At 47.5% G+C, this 17,822-nt stretch overlaps 1 protein-coding gene across 1 annotated transcript in view; it reads left to right on the plus strand.

Annotated features, from left to right (window-relative positions):
• RAB18 (RAB18, member RAS oncogene family) overlaps positions 1-17,822 on the plus strand; it is a 123,276-nt gene that overhangs the window by 70,028 nt on the left and 35,426 nt on the right. Inside the window, exon 4 of the mRNA XM_085631766.1 lies at positions 16,527-16,599. Within this exon, the coding sequence (XP_085487892.1) occupies positions 16,527-16,599 (73 nt within the window). The remainder of the gene's footprint in view (positions 1-16,526; positions 16,600-17,822) is intronic.

Raw genomic sequence — 17,822 nt, forward strand, 5'->3', positions numbered from 1 at the left:
CAAAAACATGACAAAAGGCTCTCTTAAGGGCAGCATATTAGTATACATTCAATTCATTCCAATTAGCAATCCCTTACTTTAGTGCTAGAGAACATGGGAAGAAACCTTGGTATAATCTTTTTATGATACTATGTACTCACCCAATGTGCAGAATAATCGAGAATAACTATCATATGCATATCCAGTTGGAAGGGGCATGTCCCCTTTCACATCTATTGTTTAAATTTGTGGCAAGAGTTTATAGCTTCCAGATTTAGAGAGGGCCACCATCATTCACTAAAATAAATCAAAAATTAACTTGCTGCCGTTTCAGGGCTTAAAATACATTGGGACCAAACTGAACTTTTCCTTTTTAAAATCAATAACACAACAGATAAGTACTGAATACACCATGACTCCACAGTAAAATATGTATCAATACCTTATACACTGGGCTAGAGAGAACTATGATGCAGCCATGAAAAACTTAAGTAACCAAATATAGAGATGTAATATCGGGCATGCAGAACCGCCTTAATTAAAATGTTGGTCCTGCCCAAATTTGTATACTTCTACGTTAACATTTGAACACCCCTACATACTAGGTTGTTCAGGGCCATGCAAACCACAATTGCTAGATTCATTTGGGTGAGCGAACTACAAGAGAATGGGGAAAGACCTACACCACCTTAAAGAAACTGAGGTTTTGAGGTACCTGACATTCTAAGATACCGTCTTGCAGCTCAAGCACACTTATCAGCTTACTGAATTATTTCCGAGTGTTACATACCAAACTTCACGATTGAAAGGGACCTGATAAACAAAACCACAATCTATACTATATATTCAACAGCCCAAGCCTTCCTCCCAGTCCACATGGTGAGATGCACAGACTGAGCTTGGCAGAAACCAACAGCGACACAACATGTATTTTATACTCGCCCTCGATACCTCTGCTAAGTAGCCCAGCACTGTCCTTGACACTATACACTTCACTGATGGAGTCACAGTCCTGGAAAGAGATAATCCCATAAGAAGCGTACTAAAAGAAGGCAAGTTTATCTTGCTGGACATGACCAGAGAGTTGCTTGCCCTGAATACATTAGAAATTCTAGCATATTTCAGGATTAGTCTGGCTGCCAAAGCCGCTTTTTGAACGTTGGCAACGGAGGCCACCCTCTCTCCCCCTTTGACCCACTGAAGCAACTATTTAGAATTATCTAGTCCTAGAAGGCGGGTCTCAAATTTATATGCTCTTTTCATTGTGGCATGCATCAACATTGTACATCCTGCCAGAAAGGATGGAAAGTGGACTTAGACATGGAAATTGTCTTCTTAGAACGATAAATCTGTTTTATTTATCAAAGTAAGTGTCCCTGAATTATCAGTACAAGTGTTTTTTAAACCTTTATAAGTTTTCTACAGATTACAAAACTTACTTTTCAAGACACATGTCAAAATATCAGCTTCACTTGGTTCAAATTTATACATAGCAATCATATACAATGCACCTTAAATGTCCTGGTAGAGAATATCAGGAAGCACATTCTCTTATCTATACATCTTGCTATACATTCAGGGAGCAGCACAGCTTCCCGGCTCACACTGCGGGCTAACGCCTTGGTTCATCTGGGAACTTACAGATGTCTGTTCCCATAAGTATGACCTGTAGGGTTGCCAAATGTCAAGTGGCCTAGACGCAGGGTGCTGCAGTTGCCCATACAGTTCGCTGGTAGTGTTGCAGTATGACATGCTAAACATCCAGCCTTTCAATGTCGGCGGGTGTTTACTCCCCCAATGTACTGCGACCTCTCTTTAAGCTAACAATAATGCTTTTGCACTAAAACGCCGATACAGCTTAGCAATTTCCTGCACATATCCTAACTATGTCTGCATAGGTGTAGGGAACAGACCCAAACCAGTCATTTTAGACAGCTCATGGAAAACCTGGGTCCAATATTGAACCACTTTATTACAGGTCAAGGACATGTATGCAAAATCAGCCATCGGGGCACCGCATCTGGGGCAGGTATGCGCACGGGCCGGGTACATGTGGTGTCTCATGACAGGGGAGACGTAAGCTCACCATAGAAACTTACGGTGTAATATCTTGTTTGTGGTTAAACTTAACTTTACATGTTTGCTCGCAGCATAAGCTCCACTGAGCATCTGTAATAGTACTACCCATATCTCGCTCTCAGGCTGCACATATCCTTTCGTACCTAACTGGAAGCAAGGCCACTGTGGCTTTGTACATTCTAGACATGAGGTGTTCGCCGCTTATGTCCTTGATAAGTAATGTCAGTTGGGAAAGTCGGGTGGTTCCAAGGGATAACTTGGGACCTGTGATCTAAACGTTCTCTGTAACCTGCACAGATTGAACTGGTCCAGGAAAGTAGCTTCCTGAAACCGGGCGTCCTCTTCACGGGAAACACATCCCCAATTATAGTCAAGTTAAATTTGGTTAAGGTTTGCCGGATCGTCGCCTCTCGGGTAATCGGTATCCACACGTTCCCCGTGAGAGGGAGCGTCGAAGAGTCCAGCTGCTGTGTTCCCGTCGCCCGAGTGATTTGCATCCAGGCCCAGCTAGTCATCGACCGTGTTTGTATGTCCGGTGGGTCCTGCTTTGGACCGACCAGTACCAGCGCCCACAAGGGGGTGGGGTCGGATAAATCTGCCTCAGGGCGCAGATATGGAACCAGAGAGGCCAAGTGAAACCAGTGTCTAGAAAAGCTGCGCAGAGCAACTAGATAATAAACACGAGCGTTCGGTATTCCACCCCCCCCCCCCCCCCCCTTCATTTATAAGGGAGGGTCAAGGTGTCCCAGCTGATTATTGGTTGTTTGCCAATCCACACCAGTCTTATCAACTGGGAGCGGAGCGTGGCAAGGAAGGCCTTGTACAGTGGTGTTGGGATATTCTGAAATAAGTATAAAAACTGTGGTAAAACAACCATTTTAATCAGGGCAATCCTGCCCGCCTTGGCTATGGGCAGTTTCAGCCACCTCTCAATTTTATAGCCTAAGTTCTCCACTGCTGTGCCATAATTAAGTCGAAGTATTTTGAGCCGGATCCTTATGAATACCTATCTCCAAATACTTCACGAGTCGTCTCGCCACTTCAAGGAGAACTCTGTGTTTCGATTACAAGGGGCCTCTGTCGGCGGAAATATTTCAAATTTTCCCCAGTTAATGTGCAGGCCCGATAGGGCACTGAAGCGATTGATCTCCTGGAGAAGGGGCCCCCAAGTTGTCATCAGGGTGCCTCACATATAAGATAACATCGTCTGCATATAGTGTGATCAACAGCGGGCCTGTCTTTGTATACCCCTATGAAAATGATTATCCTGGAAGTGACATACTAAAGTGTCCATTTCTATTACCAATGACAGCGGGGAGAGTGGACACCCCTGACGTGTCCCCCTCGAGAGTGTAAATGTGGCCATCAATGAACCGTTCACCTGAACTCTCACCGATGGACACGTGTATAATAACGAAACCACTGCTATAAACCTCAGTGGCATTCCCAACCTAATCAGAGTAGCCCGAAGGAAAGGCCACTCTAGTGAATCAAAAGCCTTTTTGGCATCTATAAGAACAGCTGCTGCTGGGAGTGTAGGTGTAATCCTGTGTAGGGTGGCAAACAGGGTGAGGAGGTTCAGCGCCGTGGATCTATGTGGGATGAAGCCAGCCTGGTCTGGCAATATCAGTTGGTCAACAATCAAGGCCAGCCTAGTAGCTAACATTTTAGCCAGGATTTTATTATCCAAATTCAATAAGGACAGCGACCTGTACGAGCCACAATACCTAGGATCCTTGCCTGCTTTAGGGAGTAGCGTAATAACGGGTTCACGCAAGGTCGGGCGGAGCACACCAGTGTCTATGGCCTCCAGGTAAACCTCTAAGATGAGGAGCCAGCGTTTTTTTTAAACACTTTATAAAACCTGCTGGAGAAGCCATCAAGACCCGGCACCTTCGACCGGTCCATTACCTCAATGGCCTGGACCACGTTGTCCACTGTAAATGGTCAGAAACTCCCTATGGGCATTCTCCAGCCAAATCGTCCAGGTAGACATTACTGGCTGCGACATCTGGGGAGATCTTGGTAGTATATAAATCTTTATACAAACATATTTTGTTCTCTATACCTTCACAATCCGTTATGTGTCCAATCATGCGGGTAATGTATGTGGAGCCTCTGTTGGGTCGTATCAGTCTGGCGAGTGTGCGTCCTGGGCGTCCCCCCATCCCCCCCATCATATCTCCTGGCAATTGCATATTTCCCCAGGTAGTGTGATTCCTGCTCCGTGGCCTCATGGAACTCAACCAGGAGTGCCGCCCGACACCTCAAACCCGAAGCTGTCGGGGAGGGCCCCCTATCTGTGTCCATTTCCTTCAATTGAGTTTCAATCCTGGAGAGGGTATTACGCAAATGTTTAAGTATTCCAGCGCCCTTCGATATACACACTCCCCTAATGTGTATGCTTTAAATGCCTCCCATAGCATAGCTTTAGTTTCCACCGTGCCTGCGTTGCGCTCAAAATACTTGTCTATGGCGTGACCTAACTCCGTCTCAAACACTTGATCGCGGAGAGCCATTTCGGGAAATCTCCACCGCCCTTCTCTTCCCCCTGAACCCAGGACCCTAAGCCCTATTACGACCGGGGCGTGGTCCGACAGGATGTGAGGGAGGCCTTGTCTAGCCATGTAGTCACGTTTGGGGTGATCCACCAGTAATCCAGGCTCGTCCAGGTGTTATGGGGAGCCGCGTAATGTGTGTACATTGGTGTATATATATGAAATGACGCCAAGCATCAATCCGCGCCTGGCCAGAAGCTTCATATCTGGCGTCGTGGCTGTGCTATGTAATTGTACATTCAATAAAATGATTAAACCCCTCCCATACATACCCGATCCGCCCCCATCTTATCAATGCTAGCTTGTAGTTCTGTGAATCACTCCTGGTCATCAGTTTTGGGGGCGTACACTGACGAATAGCATGGTGTTCCCTGAGACTATCCCTTTACCAGCAGAAACCTGCCCGCCTGGTCCGAGTAGACCTCTACCGCCCTGAACGGAACCCGCTTATGTATGAGAATAGCGACCCCTCTAGAGTATGTACTGTAACTCGTGAAGTATCTATTAGGGCCCCAACTGGCGGCAAAGCTAGTGGAATTATGCGGTGACAAGTGAGTTTCCTGTAAAAAAGCCACGTCTACTCTGACGCTGTAACTAATGCAGGACTTGTTTGCACTTACGTGTATCATTGAGTCCCCGTACATTCCAAGACATTAATACCATATTGTCAATCTGAATATTACTATGCACCATTCTCTAAGTTTGTAGCTAATCCATTGTGTGGACCCTCAGCAGTTATATACATTCTGAGCATGCGTCTACAGTTACAAAGTGAAAGCAAATCTGTGAACATTACCAGCCCCTGCCACCCCCCTCCCATCCCCTCAATTTTCTCAAGGGGAACAGCCCCACTCCCAACCAGCGAAGTGATCATACTATGGAAGGTTTCAAACAATCAAAAAAATAATAGTGCCTAAGGACTGGGGGGTGGCAACGCTACGCCAAATCCCCAATTGTAAAGTGTCAACAAAGGAGGAAACTATTATTTCAGCCGCCCCAGCAAGCATCGTATCACTCCAGTATAACAAGAAGCGCAGGCAATACTTAGCAATATGTGTAACAGTTAGTTCTTCAACCAGCGGAGAACAAATCAGCAGTGGCACCAGAGTCCGGTATTTTCTAGGAAATCGGACCAGCGTGGGGGATTTTCTTAGGTGACCATTCACATCCCATGCTCTGAGGATTTCTTGCATTGCAGCAGGTGTGTCAAATTCTTGGCCGACCATCCACGTCAACTCAGTCGTGCATGGTACAAAATGCCATATTTCAGTCCTCCCCGTCTCAGAGCGAGCTTGACCGTTGCATATTTCTTGCGTGCATCCTGCACCATTGCGCTGAAGTCTGGGTACAAGGCAATTGCTGAATCCTGCCATTCTAAGGCTCCCTTTTCACGGTCCATACGCAGGGCGGTATCTCGGTCCTTGAAGTGGAGGAGCTGTGCCATTATTGGGCATGGCGGACATCCGGGATTAGGTTGAGGATCAAGAGTGCGGTGTGCTCTCTCAACAACCAATGTGGTAGTGAAGAATTCTCGACCGAGTAGTTCAACTAGTAACCCTTCCACAAATCCATCCAGACGGCCTTTATTCATGGTCTCAGGCACTCTCATTATGCGAATATTGTTCCGCCGTCCCCTGGCCTCCAATTCTTCATTCTTGATGGCTATGGTTTTGAGCACCCTTTCATCCTCTATCCTATTCGTGGCCTGTGCGGCGCAATCTTCTAAATCCGAAATCCTGCCCTCCAGCGGTCTCTGGCCTCCCTTCGTTTTGATCTAGCCGGGCCCCTATTTTGCCAGCGAGTCGAAGCTCGTATCCAGCGCCTTGAATCCCGCCAGTAGCTGTCATTGGCGCCTCACTGCCCTGTTGATTTGCCTACGGTGGGCTGCGACATCACCTACCTCCGCCATTGATATTACGGTTGTATTGGTCCCGCCACCAGCTTTCTCAAAAGTGAGCCTCCTTTGTTTGAGGTCCCCTTTGCCCATAGCAATCAGTTCAAGCGCCGCCACGTGGCGAAAATGGCACTCTTAGCTTTGTCAAATCGGCTCCTTTCGATTCTAGTCCACAACTGTCCTGGCTGTAGTGTCAGCTTACATGTGACCAAATGCATGTGCATCCGTAAAAAGGAATTATGTCCGCACTGGGCCCTGGCAAATCTTCTCAATCTGGTGACCAGCAAGCAGACCAACCACTTAATACGGCCAAATGGTCGACCCCCAGGCTCCCCCGCTGTCCCTATCACTGCGGGGCCCTGGGGAATAAGTATGGGGCTTACATGTGGGGTGCGTGCCTCCTGGTCATCCCATCGAGCCTCTCGACGCTGCTCCAGCAGTGTTTATTGTTCAGCTGTGTAACCTTATTGGTTCCACTCTTTATGTGGGACCACAAGCCCGTGTATACCACCAAACCGGCTATTTTCTGATCCAGTCCTCGATAGACTGGACATGATAACAGAGCATACATGTGGTCATTTGTGTGCACTTCCACTGCATAGCAATAAGATTCCCGGGATGGGTCCCCAGCAAATCCCAACAACTTGGCATATGGGCCCAAGCGTGCGACCAGGAGGTAACCCACTGCTCCGTAGGGCCGAATGGCTCCCCCCTCCCCCCCTCCCCCCCAATCTCACCCGCAATCCCCATCACTGCGGGGCCACCAGGGGAATAAGTGTGGGGCTTACTTGTTTGGTATGTGCCTCCCGGTCCTCCACCAGAAAGCCAATCGCAGCAACTCCGGCATTTTGTACAGTTCAGTTGCCTGCTGCCATCCTGTTACCACCCTAGCATGGGCCTCCCAGTCCCGAGGTGCTCAGCAGCTGCTGCGTTCTCGATCTCAGCGCTGGGTTGGTTTGTCACTCGGTTACCCGGCTTCGCAACAGCCATGCCTCTTCTGGGCCTGTTTTCCCTGAGGCACACAGCTCCGTAACGCAGCTTCAGATTACGATCAGGACCGGTTCGTTCTGTAGTCCGCTGTGCGGGTTCTTGCCCGTGCTCCCGCCGTCCTTTCAGAGCACTGCTGCTGCAGGGTGGCCAGTGTTATTGAGGCAGTTCGGCGGAGCTCCTCAGCTATGTGGCCCTCTTTGTCCATGGCTTGGCCACGCCCATTATTAACACAAGTTGAGCCATTTCAAGTTCTAAGTCGAATCTATTATACCCCTGATCGGCTGCATTAAATAGAACCTGCCACTAGCCCTGAATGCCAGAAATGTTCTTTTGCGGAAACTGATTTGTTTTCCATCTGTCTGCATATGTTAAGGTATAGCAGATTATTGTAAGAATGTGGTGGTCATTCCTCATAAAATATTGGGCACTACTTTTGAGTTGACACCCCTAAATGCCCTACTAGGATATGTATCTTTCGTAGAACTCCCATACAAGAAACTAACTAATGGTAGCAAACACAATTGATGGTATACATTAGGATGAATTATATTGCTCTCTTTTTTGATTCATTCAACATGCTTAGATGTCTAAAATTCAAGATGACTCATTTTGGGAACTATTGCCTAGGCAAATACACATCGAACTTTAGGAGAATATAAAGGTTGGTCGGGTATATCCCTAGAGCATTCAAGAGATGCCACTTGATGTGATACAATACTCATCTGATTTAAAAGAATTTATTAATGTTGCTGTCTACAACTTACCTGATGTCAACCTATAACTTACTGTTCTGACTCTGTAACATTTGGAAAATACTAAATAAGGTTTAAAACAAAGGGTTTTACATTTGTTGAGGTATGTTTTGATTGTAGAACTCTGATATTGAAGAGATGCTTGACTGAGTATGATACATAGAGATGTGTTGATTGTAGTGGAATTTCTCCACCTATATGATAGTGATTCTGTCAGTTGTGTATTGCCTTTGCATATATGTATTCATGTATGTGGGATTTCTGTAGTGCAAACCTAGGCAGCGGATCTCTATACATGGATAAAGGCAAGCTTAAAGTCAACAAGTAATAGGAGAGGAAGCCCGGTGTGAATGGTTAATGCATTGTGATGTAATGCTCTTTAAAGCGCTGAATCTTCCAACTATTTACTAAATAGAGAACCCTTGTGGCGGTCCTGATGAAAACAGGGACGTTGTTCTTGGGTGCATAGATGTGAAAGGCCTGTTATCTTGTTATGTCTTTTTGTTCTTGACAAAAATAGGAATTCTGCCTTGGTTGGGTTATTTCAGGAAGATGCTGGACATCCAGGTCTGGATGAGGAGCAACCAGTGCTTGGCGCGATGAATGTCTGAAACAGATGTGACTGTCAAGTAGAGTTGTGTATCTCTGGTGAATCTTGATGCTGTTATCTGTGAGCAGAGCACCAAGTGGTTTCATGTAAAAGTTGAAGATGACTGAAGACTGTATGGAATCCTGGGAAACCTCATACTTGATAGGAATTGTTTGTGTCCTGGAGGTGCCCACGTAAACAAACTGTGGTGTTGGTTGAAAAAGTTGGAGGAGAACCAGTGAAAGACATTGCTGGTGAATCCCATTAGCAATTTGAGGGTGTGTATAAGGGTGGCATGGTCGACTGTTTCAAAGACAGTTGAGAGTTCTGGCAATATCAACAGGCAGGGGTCATTTTCATCTATAGTCAAGGGGGTATTGTCTACGATGTGTAGGTGGTGGTCTCCATGCTGCAGCATCATCTAAAGCCACACTGGTAGTCCTGCAGGAAACTGTTAGCATTGATGTAATCTTGGAGTTGAACATAGACTACTTTTTTTTATTTATAGAGATTTTCAGTGAGCGTGAACAATATACAAGAATATCATGAACATTTGTGTACAATCAAACAAACAGTGCAACACCCGTGGCAAACGTCATATAAAAGTGTTGTGGATAGCTCTGCAATATACAGTAAGTCCTCATGCTTGCTATCATATACATACTAAGGTTAACGTACAAGATTGGCAGGGGTCTCATCTGCTGAGACGTTCTGCAGGTACTGCAATAGGGGTTTCCATATATCAGTGGCCTGAGAAGTGGAGGGGAGTTCCCCTGCATATAGAACTAATCTGTCGTGACCACTTGCTAAGTCTTGAAGCCATTGTGTAGTCGTTGGTGCCATCGTACTCTCCCAAGTTATCGCCACTCGCCTTTTGGCCATCAGTAAAGCCACCTTCACCATCTTGCCCATTGTCCCCTTCACTGATGGTGTCAAACCCAGCAAACAAGCCTGCGGGGAGCATTGCAATTCTAGACCAACAATTTTGGGCAATATTCAGATCACCCCCACCCAATATTGTGCAATCTGGGGACACTCCCAGGATAAGTGCCAAAAGTCAGCGTCTGTTGCTCCACATCTTTTACAACGATCGTCATGAAGCCCATATTTAAATAACCTAATCGGAGTATAGTACATTTGATGCAGATACTTGAAGTGTATTAGTCGGGGGTTACCATTTGATGTTAGTGCACCTGTGAGTTGACAGCAGTATGCCCAATCTGGTGACGTCAAAGATGGGTCTAGTTGAGCATTCCATGCCTCTAAGCTGCGGTTGTGTGTTTGCGGCCTCTCCTCCCTAGCAGTGCGATATAACTTAGTGAGGAGATTGCGTCTTGTTGAGCTAGTGAGCAGGGCATGGAGAATTTGCAGTGAGAGAGGCTCTGCAGGGTAGGTGTGATAGTGTTTTTGCAGCACCTTCTTCAACCGGTGAAAACAAAACATGAAAAGTGACGTTTTATTTGTATGTAGGTGAGATCATCTCACGCCCCCAAGAAACGGGTATTGCATTTTAACGATTCTCACCTTGTGAAAAGTGCACATGGCTCCCGTCTCGTGTGTCACCGACAAGTTTGAATGGAACGCGATGGGTAGATGAGGTGAATGCAATGGCAGTTTACCAGCCATGTGGCCCAGTGCCTGCCAGGCTTTGATAGTAGCGTTGATTGTGTTAATTTCCGTATGAGGGGTCTGTCTCTTGACGTGTCAACATGTACGCTAGTGGGATGGGGTCAGCGTCCCCGTCCTCTACTGCTACATGCGGAATGGATTCATGGGCACCAACCCAGTAATAAGCATATTGTGTGTGCGCACATAAGTAATACAAATATAAGTCGGGTACATTAAAACCCCCATGTTTATAATCCAGGATAAGTGTGTTCCGAAATATCCTGACCTGTTTACCTCCCCAGATAAGGAGCAAAGTGCGCACAGTGGTAAAAAAAATGCTGAGTGCGGGGAATTGGTATATTACTAAAAAGGGACAAAAATTGTGGCAGCACTACCATCTTGATTAATGCGATGCGGTCCGCTAGGGATAGCCAAAGTCTCACCCACTCTTCAGCTTGGCGCATGCTGGACCATAGTTTTCACATATCACCATGTCAGGGTTTCTGTGCACCCATATCCCCAGATATTTCACAGGGTCCAGAGACCACTCAAGTGGGTATTCCAAGTCGTGTGGCGCAGTGCACTCCGTGAGTGGTACTATGACCGATTTGGACCAATTGATATGCAGGCCAGAGAACAAGCCAAAGCGGGTAAATTCCCGCAATAGTGGTGCCATAAAAGTACGGGGTTCTTGCAAAAATAGCAGCATATCGTCTGCTTACAAGGAGATGCTGACTGGGCGATGGGCAAAACGAAGTGCCGCAGGCCCATGTCGCTACCGGATGACGCAGGCAAGGGGCTCGAGTGTCAACGCAAACAGGAGGGGCGAAAGAGGACCGCCCTGGACTTAATGGCAGCACGCACTTCCTCCTCCGTGACAGGCTGACTGAGAAACTCCCTCTGCCCGTCTGATAACCAGGAAATGGCAATGTCGGATAAACACGCATCCATATTAGCTGTGTTAGCCGCCCCTTTTGAGGTGTATAAGGATTCTTAGGTGAGTCTGAACTGTTCCAGAACTACTGGGGTAGTTTAGTGGTCGAGGCCTTGGTCATCAGTGATCTTGGAAATAACATGCTGGGTCGCACGATCCTTGACCCTGCTAGCTAGGTGGCATCCCAGCTGTCCACCCTCCCAAAACACACGGGCAATGTGTCGCCGTGAAATATATTTGACCTCCTTTTCGTCTAGTTCAGTGTACTCTTGCGTGACCTCCCTGATCGATGCTAAGGTCAGGCACGAGGCGAGGCCTCATATTCCTGCTCAAGATCCCGCAGCGTACTTTCAAGTTTACTGATTTGTCCCCGCAGGTCATTTAGGATACCGGCAGATGTGCTGATACATGTGCCCCGGATTGTGGCCTTGAAGGCCTCCCAGAGAGTCAGCGCAACTGACACTGAGCCCTTATTATCCATGAAGTATTGTGTAATGGCATCACGAATGGTGGTGACGTAGAGAGGGTCGAGGAGAGCCTCTGTGCAGAGGCGCCATGTGCATGCGTGGCGTGCAGTGCAAGGGAGGTGTAGTGTCAGGAGAACAGGGTTTTGTTCAGAAATTGTGCGAGGCAACATAGCTGCGCGAGATACCCAACCTCCCGCCGTTTCGATCAGGAGCCAGTAGTCTAGGCGAGACCAACTATTATGTGCTGCGGAAATATGTGTGCCCTCGCGCGCTTCCATATTCCGCTGCCGCCAGACATCAATGAGACCCAACTCCGACATTCCTTCATTTATGACCTGGGCCGCTCTAGGCGATTGGCCACCTCTACCACTTGCCTTGTCACAGGTGGGATCTAGATGTGTTGTAATCACCTCCCCACAATATCACAGCTTCTGGCCAGGATCTCAGGACTGAGAGTATGCGTCAAAAAAATCCCGGATCATCTATATTTGGGCCAGAAGTGTTGACTATGGTGATTGAGTTGCCCGCCAATTTCCCGTGTAATATAGCATATCTCCCAGCATCATCAATACAGTTTTGGAGCATAATGAATGGCAGGTGCTTTCTAACTAATGTGAGAACGCCTCGTGAGTAGGTGGAATAGGATGACGATAAGCGATATCCGGCCCATTGCGACCCGGTCTTGTGATCTGATTGGGGTGTGAGATGAGTCTCCTGAAGTATGGCGACCGCAACGTCATGTCTGTTAAGGAACGCCAAGACCTGACAGATTTCTTGGGGTTATTCAGCCCCTGTACGTTCTATGTGAGGCAGTTAATTACCGTGTCAGCAGGATGTGATATAAAGACATAGCATAACATGAGCAAGACCATGCAAGGCTGTATGAATGCACATTTGCAGTTAACACAATATTGACATCAACAAAAGTCACAAAACCAAATCCTCCAACCCCCTACACTCCCCACCCACTTCAGCAACCCCAACATTCCAAAGCCATCCCGAACCTCCCAATATAACCCTTGAAAAAAAGTCAAAGGGAGAAAACAATAGCGGGCAACACCCATATGGGGGCGCAGGAGCACAATGCCCCTCCCGGTATAGCGGGAGGTGGCCAAGCTGTAGCAATAGAACTACCTGGCTAGTAGCACATAATAAGTTGTTAGTGAGAAACCGTGACCCCTTGCCATAACATTCAATGCTGCAGCAGACCAAGTGTCATCTGCGGAACAGGACAATGTCTTATAAGTGTCATAAGATACAACATCCAGTCGAACCTTAGCTGAAAAATAAAGGCTCCCTCAAAATAGGGTAAAGCACATTTGTTGGGGGGAGAACCAGCCGGCAACTCACGGATCACTTCAATGTACTCACTCCTCAGTCACTTCACTAATGGAGCCAGCTGTACTCCCCGCTGTCACCGTGGGGGGAGCGGCTGTGTCGTGTCAAAGACTTCGCAAAGTCCATAGCAGCTTTAGGAGTGGTGAAGATTCTGGATTTTCTCCCATTATAAATGAGCAGCTGCGCAGGGTAAAGCATGGCGTAAGATCTTTGTGGACAGAAGGAGTTTTTTAACAGGCAAGTATTCTCTTCGAGCCTCCTGCACCGCTGCCATGAAATCAGGATAAGAAGCAAGAGCGTTGCCCTCATGGGTGATGTTGCCCCTTTCACGGGCCAAACAAAGGATGGTGTCGCGGTCCCGGTAATTTAGTAGACGGGCAATGATGGAGCGCGGCGGCGCGCCAGGAAGTGGGCGAGTGGCCAGAGATCTATGAGCCCGCTCAACTATTAGCACCTGTGAAAACTGTTCAGCCCCAAGTATTTCCCTGAGTAAGTTCTCAATATATGTTTCAAGGCAGCCTGTATTCGTGGATTCCGACAGTCCGGTAAGGCGCATATTGTTGCGCCTTGATCTGGCCTCCAAATCTTCGTTGCGTGCCTGTATGACGGCCAGCACCTTTTCCATGGACGTAGTCTTCGCTGTCACCTGTAGTAGGCCATCCTCTGCGTCGGAGATCCGAGTTTCTGCCTCCCCTAGGCGAAGTGCATGCTTGTCCAGCTTCTGTGACATGTGGGCCATACGGAGATTCAAGTTGTCAATCTTTCCATCTATGGACTGTAGACTAGTCTGGACAGCAAGGAGAGTTGTATCTATGTTAGACAAGTGATCACCAGGGGCATCCAGTTCTGAGTCAGAGGCGGCCTGTTGAGAGGACTTGGTGGCCCTACGGGGCTCAAAGTTAAGGCACCGCTGGTTGCGCTCAGATTTCCCCATGCTGTCGCACCCAGATCGGGAAGCAGGTGGGCGTAGTGGGCACGGCAGCTTTCGCCCTCAATGGGTCATCAGATGGGTCAGGGCAGCAACTGAGAGGGTGTTCGTGACAAAAGGGGGGTGGCCCACGGCAATGGTACTGAGCACTGAGAAAAGGGGCACCGCACGCCCCACCAGCAGCAACGCGGCACTCACACCAGCCACAGTCTGCCACCAGAGAGCATCCATAGACCGGGGCAAATCCGATCACAGCTTCCAAGGCCCGTAGTGTTCTAGGCCCGCCAGAACTGGGGCAAAGAGTGGAGCCGATGCTAGTCCCTGAAAGCAATTATCGCTGCGTAGTGGTCCGTGGGCATTAAAATATACAGGCGCTCATCAGGAAACGGCTGCCGCCGCCGGTCATTGGTTCGCAGGTAGGCGACGTGGGATCAGGCTCTGTCCGCCAGTCATGTCAGTGCCGAGGGAACTCGCTAAACGGCACCATCTGATAAGGCAAACTAGGATCACTAGGCATACAGTAGAGGCTGTCCAGCACCGTAGCGATTGGGGTGGAGCACACAAGCTGATTCCCAGTAAAGGCCGCAGGCGCACACAAGGCCAGATCCTCGAATTTCACCGCAGCTAGGTCACCAGCAAGGGGTCCACAGCGGCGTGCTGGCAAGGACGCAGAGAGTGGGCGGGCGCGGGGGCCGCAGAAGACACTAGTAGAAGAATGGCTGTTAGGGGGGGAAAGGCAGGCACCGCAATGTGCGCCCAGTATACCGGCCCACAGTCGGCAGTGCACCGCGATCGCGCTGCCCCAAATTAGCCGTCAGGCCCCAAACTGCAGCCGGGAGATGCCGCTGGCTCAGCCCGCCACCGGAGTGCCACACGGGGCCCGGCACAGGTCCGGCAGCCAAGGCAACCGATACCAGCACCCACCCCCACCGGCACCAAGTGCGCAGCCCACCCGGTATCAGTCAAGTCACGGCAATCCCACCCCAGCGGCGGCAGGTCTTAGTGTTATTCTTGCAGCACTCACCACAGGACCACCAGCAGGGCCGGCACTCACCGCTGGCCCAGAAGTTTGCCAGTCTCCTACAGCATATACATCACCTACGAGGTGACTCAACACAGCAAAATCTGGCCCCCACACTCCACTTCTCAGTCGTGGCAGATAAAGGGGGTCGATGGCACCAGATAGGCAGGCTAGTGATCGGATTTGTGGCTTGGCCGGCGGAGCTGCTCTAGGGAGCGGCCATATTGCTTTACGCCCTCTATCATCCCCCCCACCCCCCCACCCGAACATAGACAACTTTTTCAATGATCTTGCCAATTAATGGTAGGTAAGTAATGGGCCGGTAGTTGGCTATGTCATTCGGGTATAGTGTAGGTTTTTGCTTAGGAGTAGAAGGATTTAGCAAGTTTTTAAGCTTCTGGGATGATGCCTGAGAGAGGGAGGCAGTCTCTTTTAGAGATTCCTTTTCTAATTATGATTGAATGTTTTCCTAAGAACAACACCAAAGCTCTCCTAGGTATTGCTGAAAAAAAAATCATTCAATCCACAATAACATCCTTTCATATATCAATCTAAACTCTAAAGGTGAAAGCTAACCTGAATACCACATGAATTTTATTAAATGTATATTTGTTTTCCTTTTAAAGTATAATTTATTAATAAAAAACATACATATGCTATACACAGTAAAACATAAAAACAGATGAATTAAAAGCTGCCAAAGAATTAGTCTTCAAAAACTATATAATCGCCCTTAGTACATAACTGTACAATTAATTATAAACCACATTTTCGTATAAACTTGTTCAATTTCGGTACATTTTGAAATCTAGATTTGAGTTTTAGGTACCATGCCAGGTTTCTGTAAAGCACTGAATTGGTTAGCTGTAGAGTGATTCTGCCACCATTGCTTAATAGTGCCTAGAAGGGCTATCTGGCTTTAAGGTCGTTATTCATGTCCTTGTGAGCTTGGATTCACCACCATCCCCGCGGTTTCCTCTTTACGGTGATTTTATAATATGTTTCTTTGCAGCAGAAAGTGATGTTTTTTCAGGTTAATAGCACTGTTCTGTGGTAATCACCTCGAATTTGCTTTGTAGTAATAATTACATGAATGTACGTTTGGCCACTTTTATTTTTAGTGGCATGACACTAATGCAAACAGCTGTTATGCGTATTAACTGGAGCGGCTGCAGCTCTTGAAATACAGTATTCGTGTTGAAATGAAAAGGGGAAGAAAAAAGGCATGAAAAGGGGAAGAAAAAAGGCAGCAGATGGCGCTATAGTCAAATGTATTTTGTTAAAAACTCAATGCTTCTGCAGTAATTTCCAATGACCGGGATTTGCAATTGAATTATATAAATCTTGATTTTGTACTGATGCACGTTTTATGTTTTGTGGTTAAATTAGGACACTGCTGGACAGGAACGATTCAGAACTTTGACACCCAGTTATTACAGAGGTGCCCAAGGTGTGATTTTAGGTAAGCACAAACATTTTAATACATTGAACATTATTTGTATGTATTGAAAAAGTAATTTAATTTTTTGACGCACTTTTTTTTGTAACTTGTTTTAGTAATTGATAAAGTGTATCTATCGCAAAAACGTAAATAATGCATAAAGCATAGCAAGGTAAATAAATGTGGGTGACTTGGGACAGCCACCCTCAGATCGCGTTAATAGGAATATAGTAAAACCACAGCATCATTTTTCAAAATGGATTCTAGATTTTGCTTAGATAACAAGCCCATTATGCTTTAGGTATTTTTTTTTTTAATGTATTTTTGGGGGTTTTGTATTGGTGATTCTTATGCACTGCTCATCACCCTTCCTTAATGGGATTGGGGCGAGAAGTTTAACACAGACTTGCCAGCTTAAAAAAAAAAAAGAGGGTGGTACCTTGGAGGAGATAGGGCCTGGTGCCGACAATTATCTAAGAGCCCCTTTGCCCCCTAGCTCCTACCACAACCGCTCTTGCAAAAAAAAAAAACAAGCATTGGCATAGCCAATAGGTCTTGCTTTTGGGACCTTCTAAGTATTTAGTTATGCAGCACAATATCCTTGGTGCAACCACATTAACTGTTGCATGGCTAAACACTTATAAGGTCCCAAAGGCGAGACCTATTGGCTATGACAATGCTTCGTGTGGTTGTGTGTGTGTGGTTTTGTGTGGGTGTGTGTATGGTTGTGGGGTTGTGTGTGGGGTTGTGTGTGGGGTTGGGTGTGTTTCTGTGGGTGTGGTGTTTGGTTGTGCGTGTGGTGGTGTGGGTGTGGTTGGTTGTGTGTGTGGTTGGTGTGGGTGTGGTTGGTTGTGTGTGTGTGGTTGGTGTGGTTGGTTGTGCGTGTGGTTGGTGTGGGTGTGGTAGGTTGTGCGTGTGGTGATGTGGGTGTGGTTGGTTGGTTGTGTGTGTGTGTGGTGGGTTGTGTGTGTGTGTGGTGGGTTGTGTGTGGTGGTGTGGGTGTGGTGGTGTGGGTGTAGTTGGTTGTGTGGGTGTAGTTGGTTGTGTGGGTGTGGTGGTGTGTGTGTGTGGTGTGGGTGTGGTGTGGTGTGGGTGGTTGGGCGTGGTTGTGTGGGTGGTTGGGCGTGGTTGTGTGGGTGGTTGGGCGTGGTTGTGTGTGGTTGTGTGGGTGTGGGTGTGGTTGTATGTGTGTGGGTGTGGTGTGTGTGGTTCTGGGTGTGGTTGTGTTTGTGGTTGTGTGTGGG

This window comes from Triturus cristatus, chromosome 10 (genome assembly GCF_964204655.1).
Source record: "Triturus cristatus chromosome 10, aTriCri1.1, whole genome shotgun sequence".
NCBI lineage: Eukaryota > Metazoa > Chordata > Amphibia > Caudata > Salamandridae > Triturus > Triturus cristatus.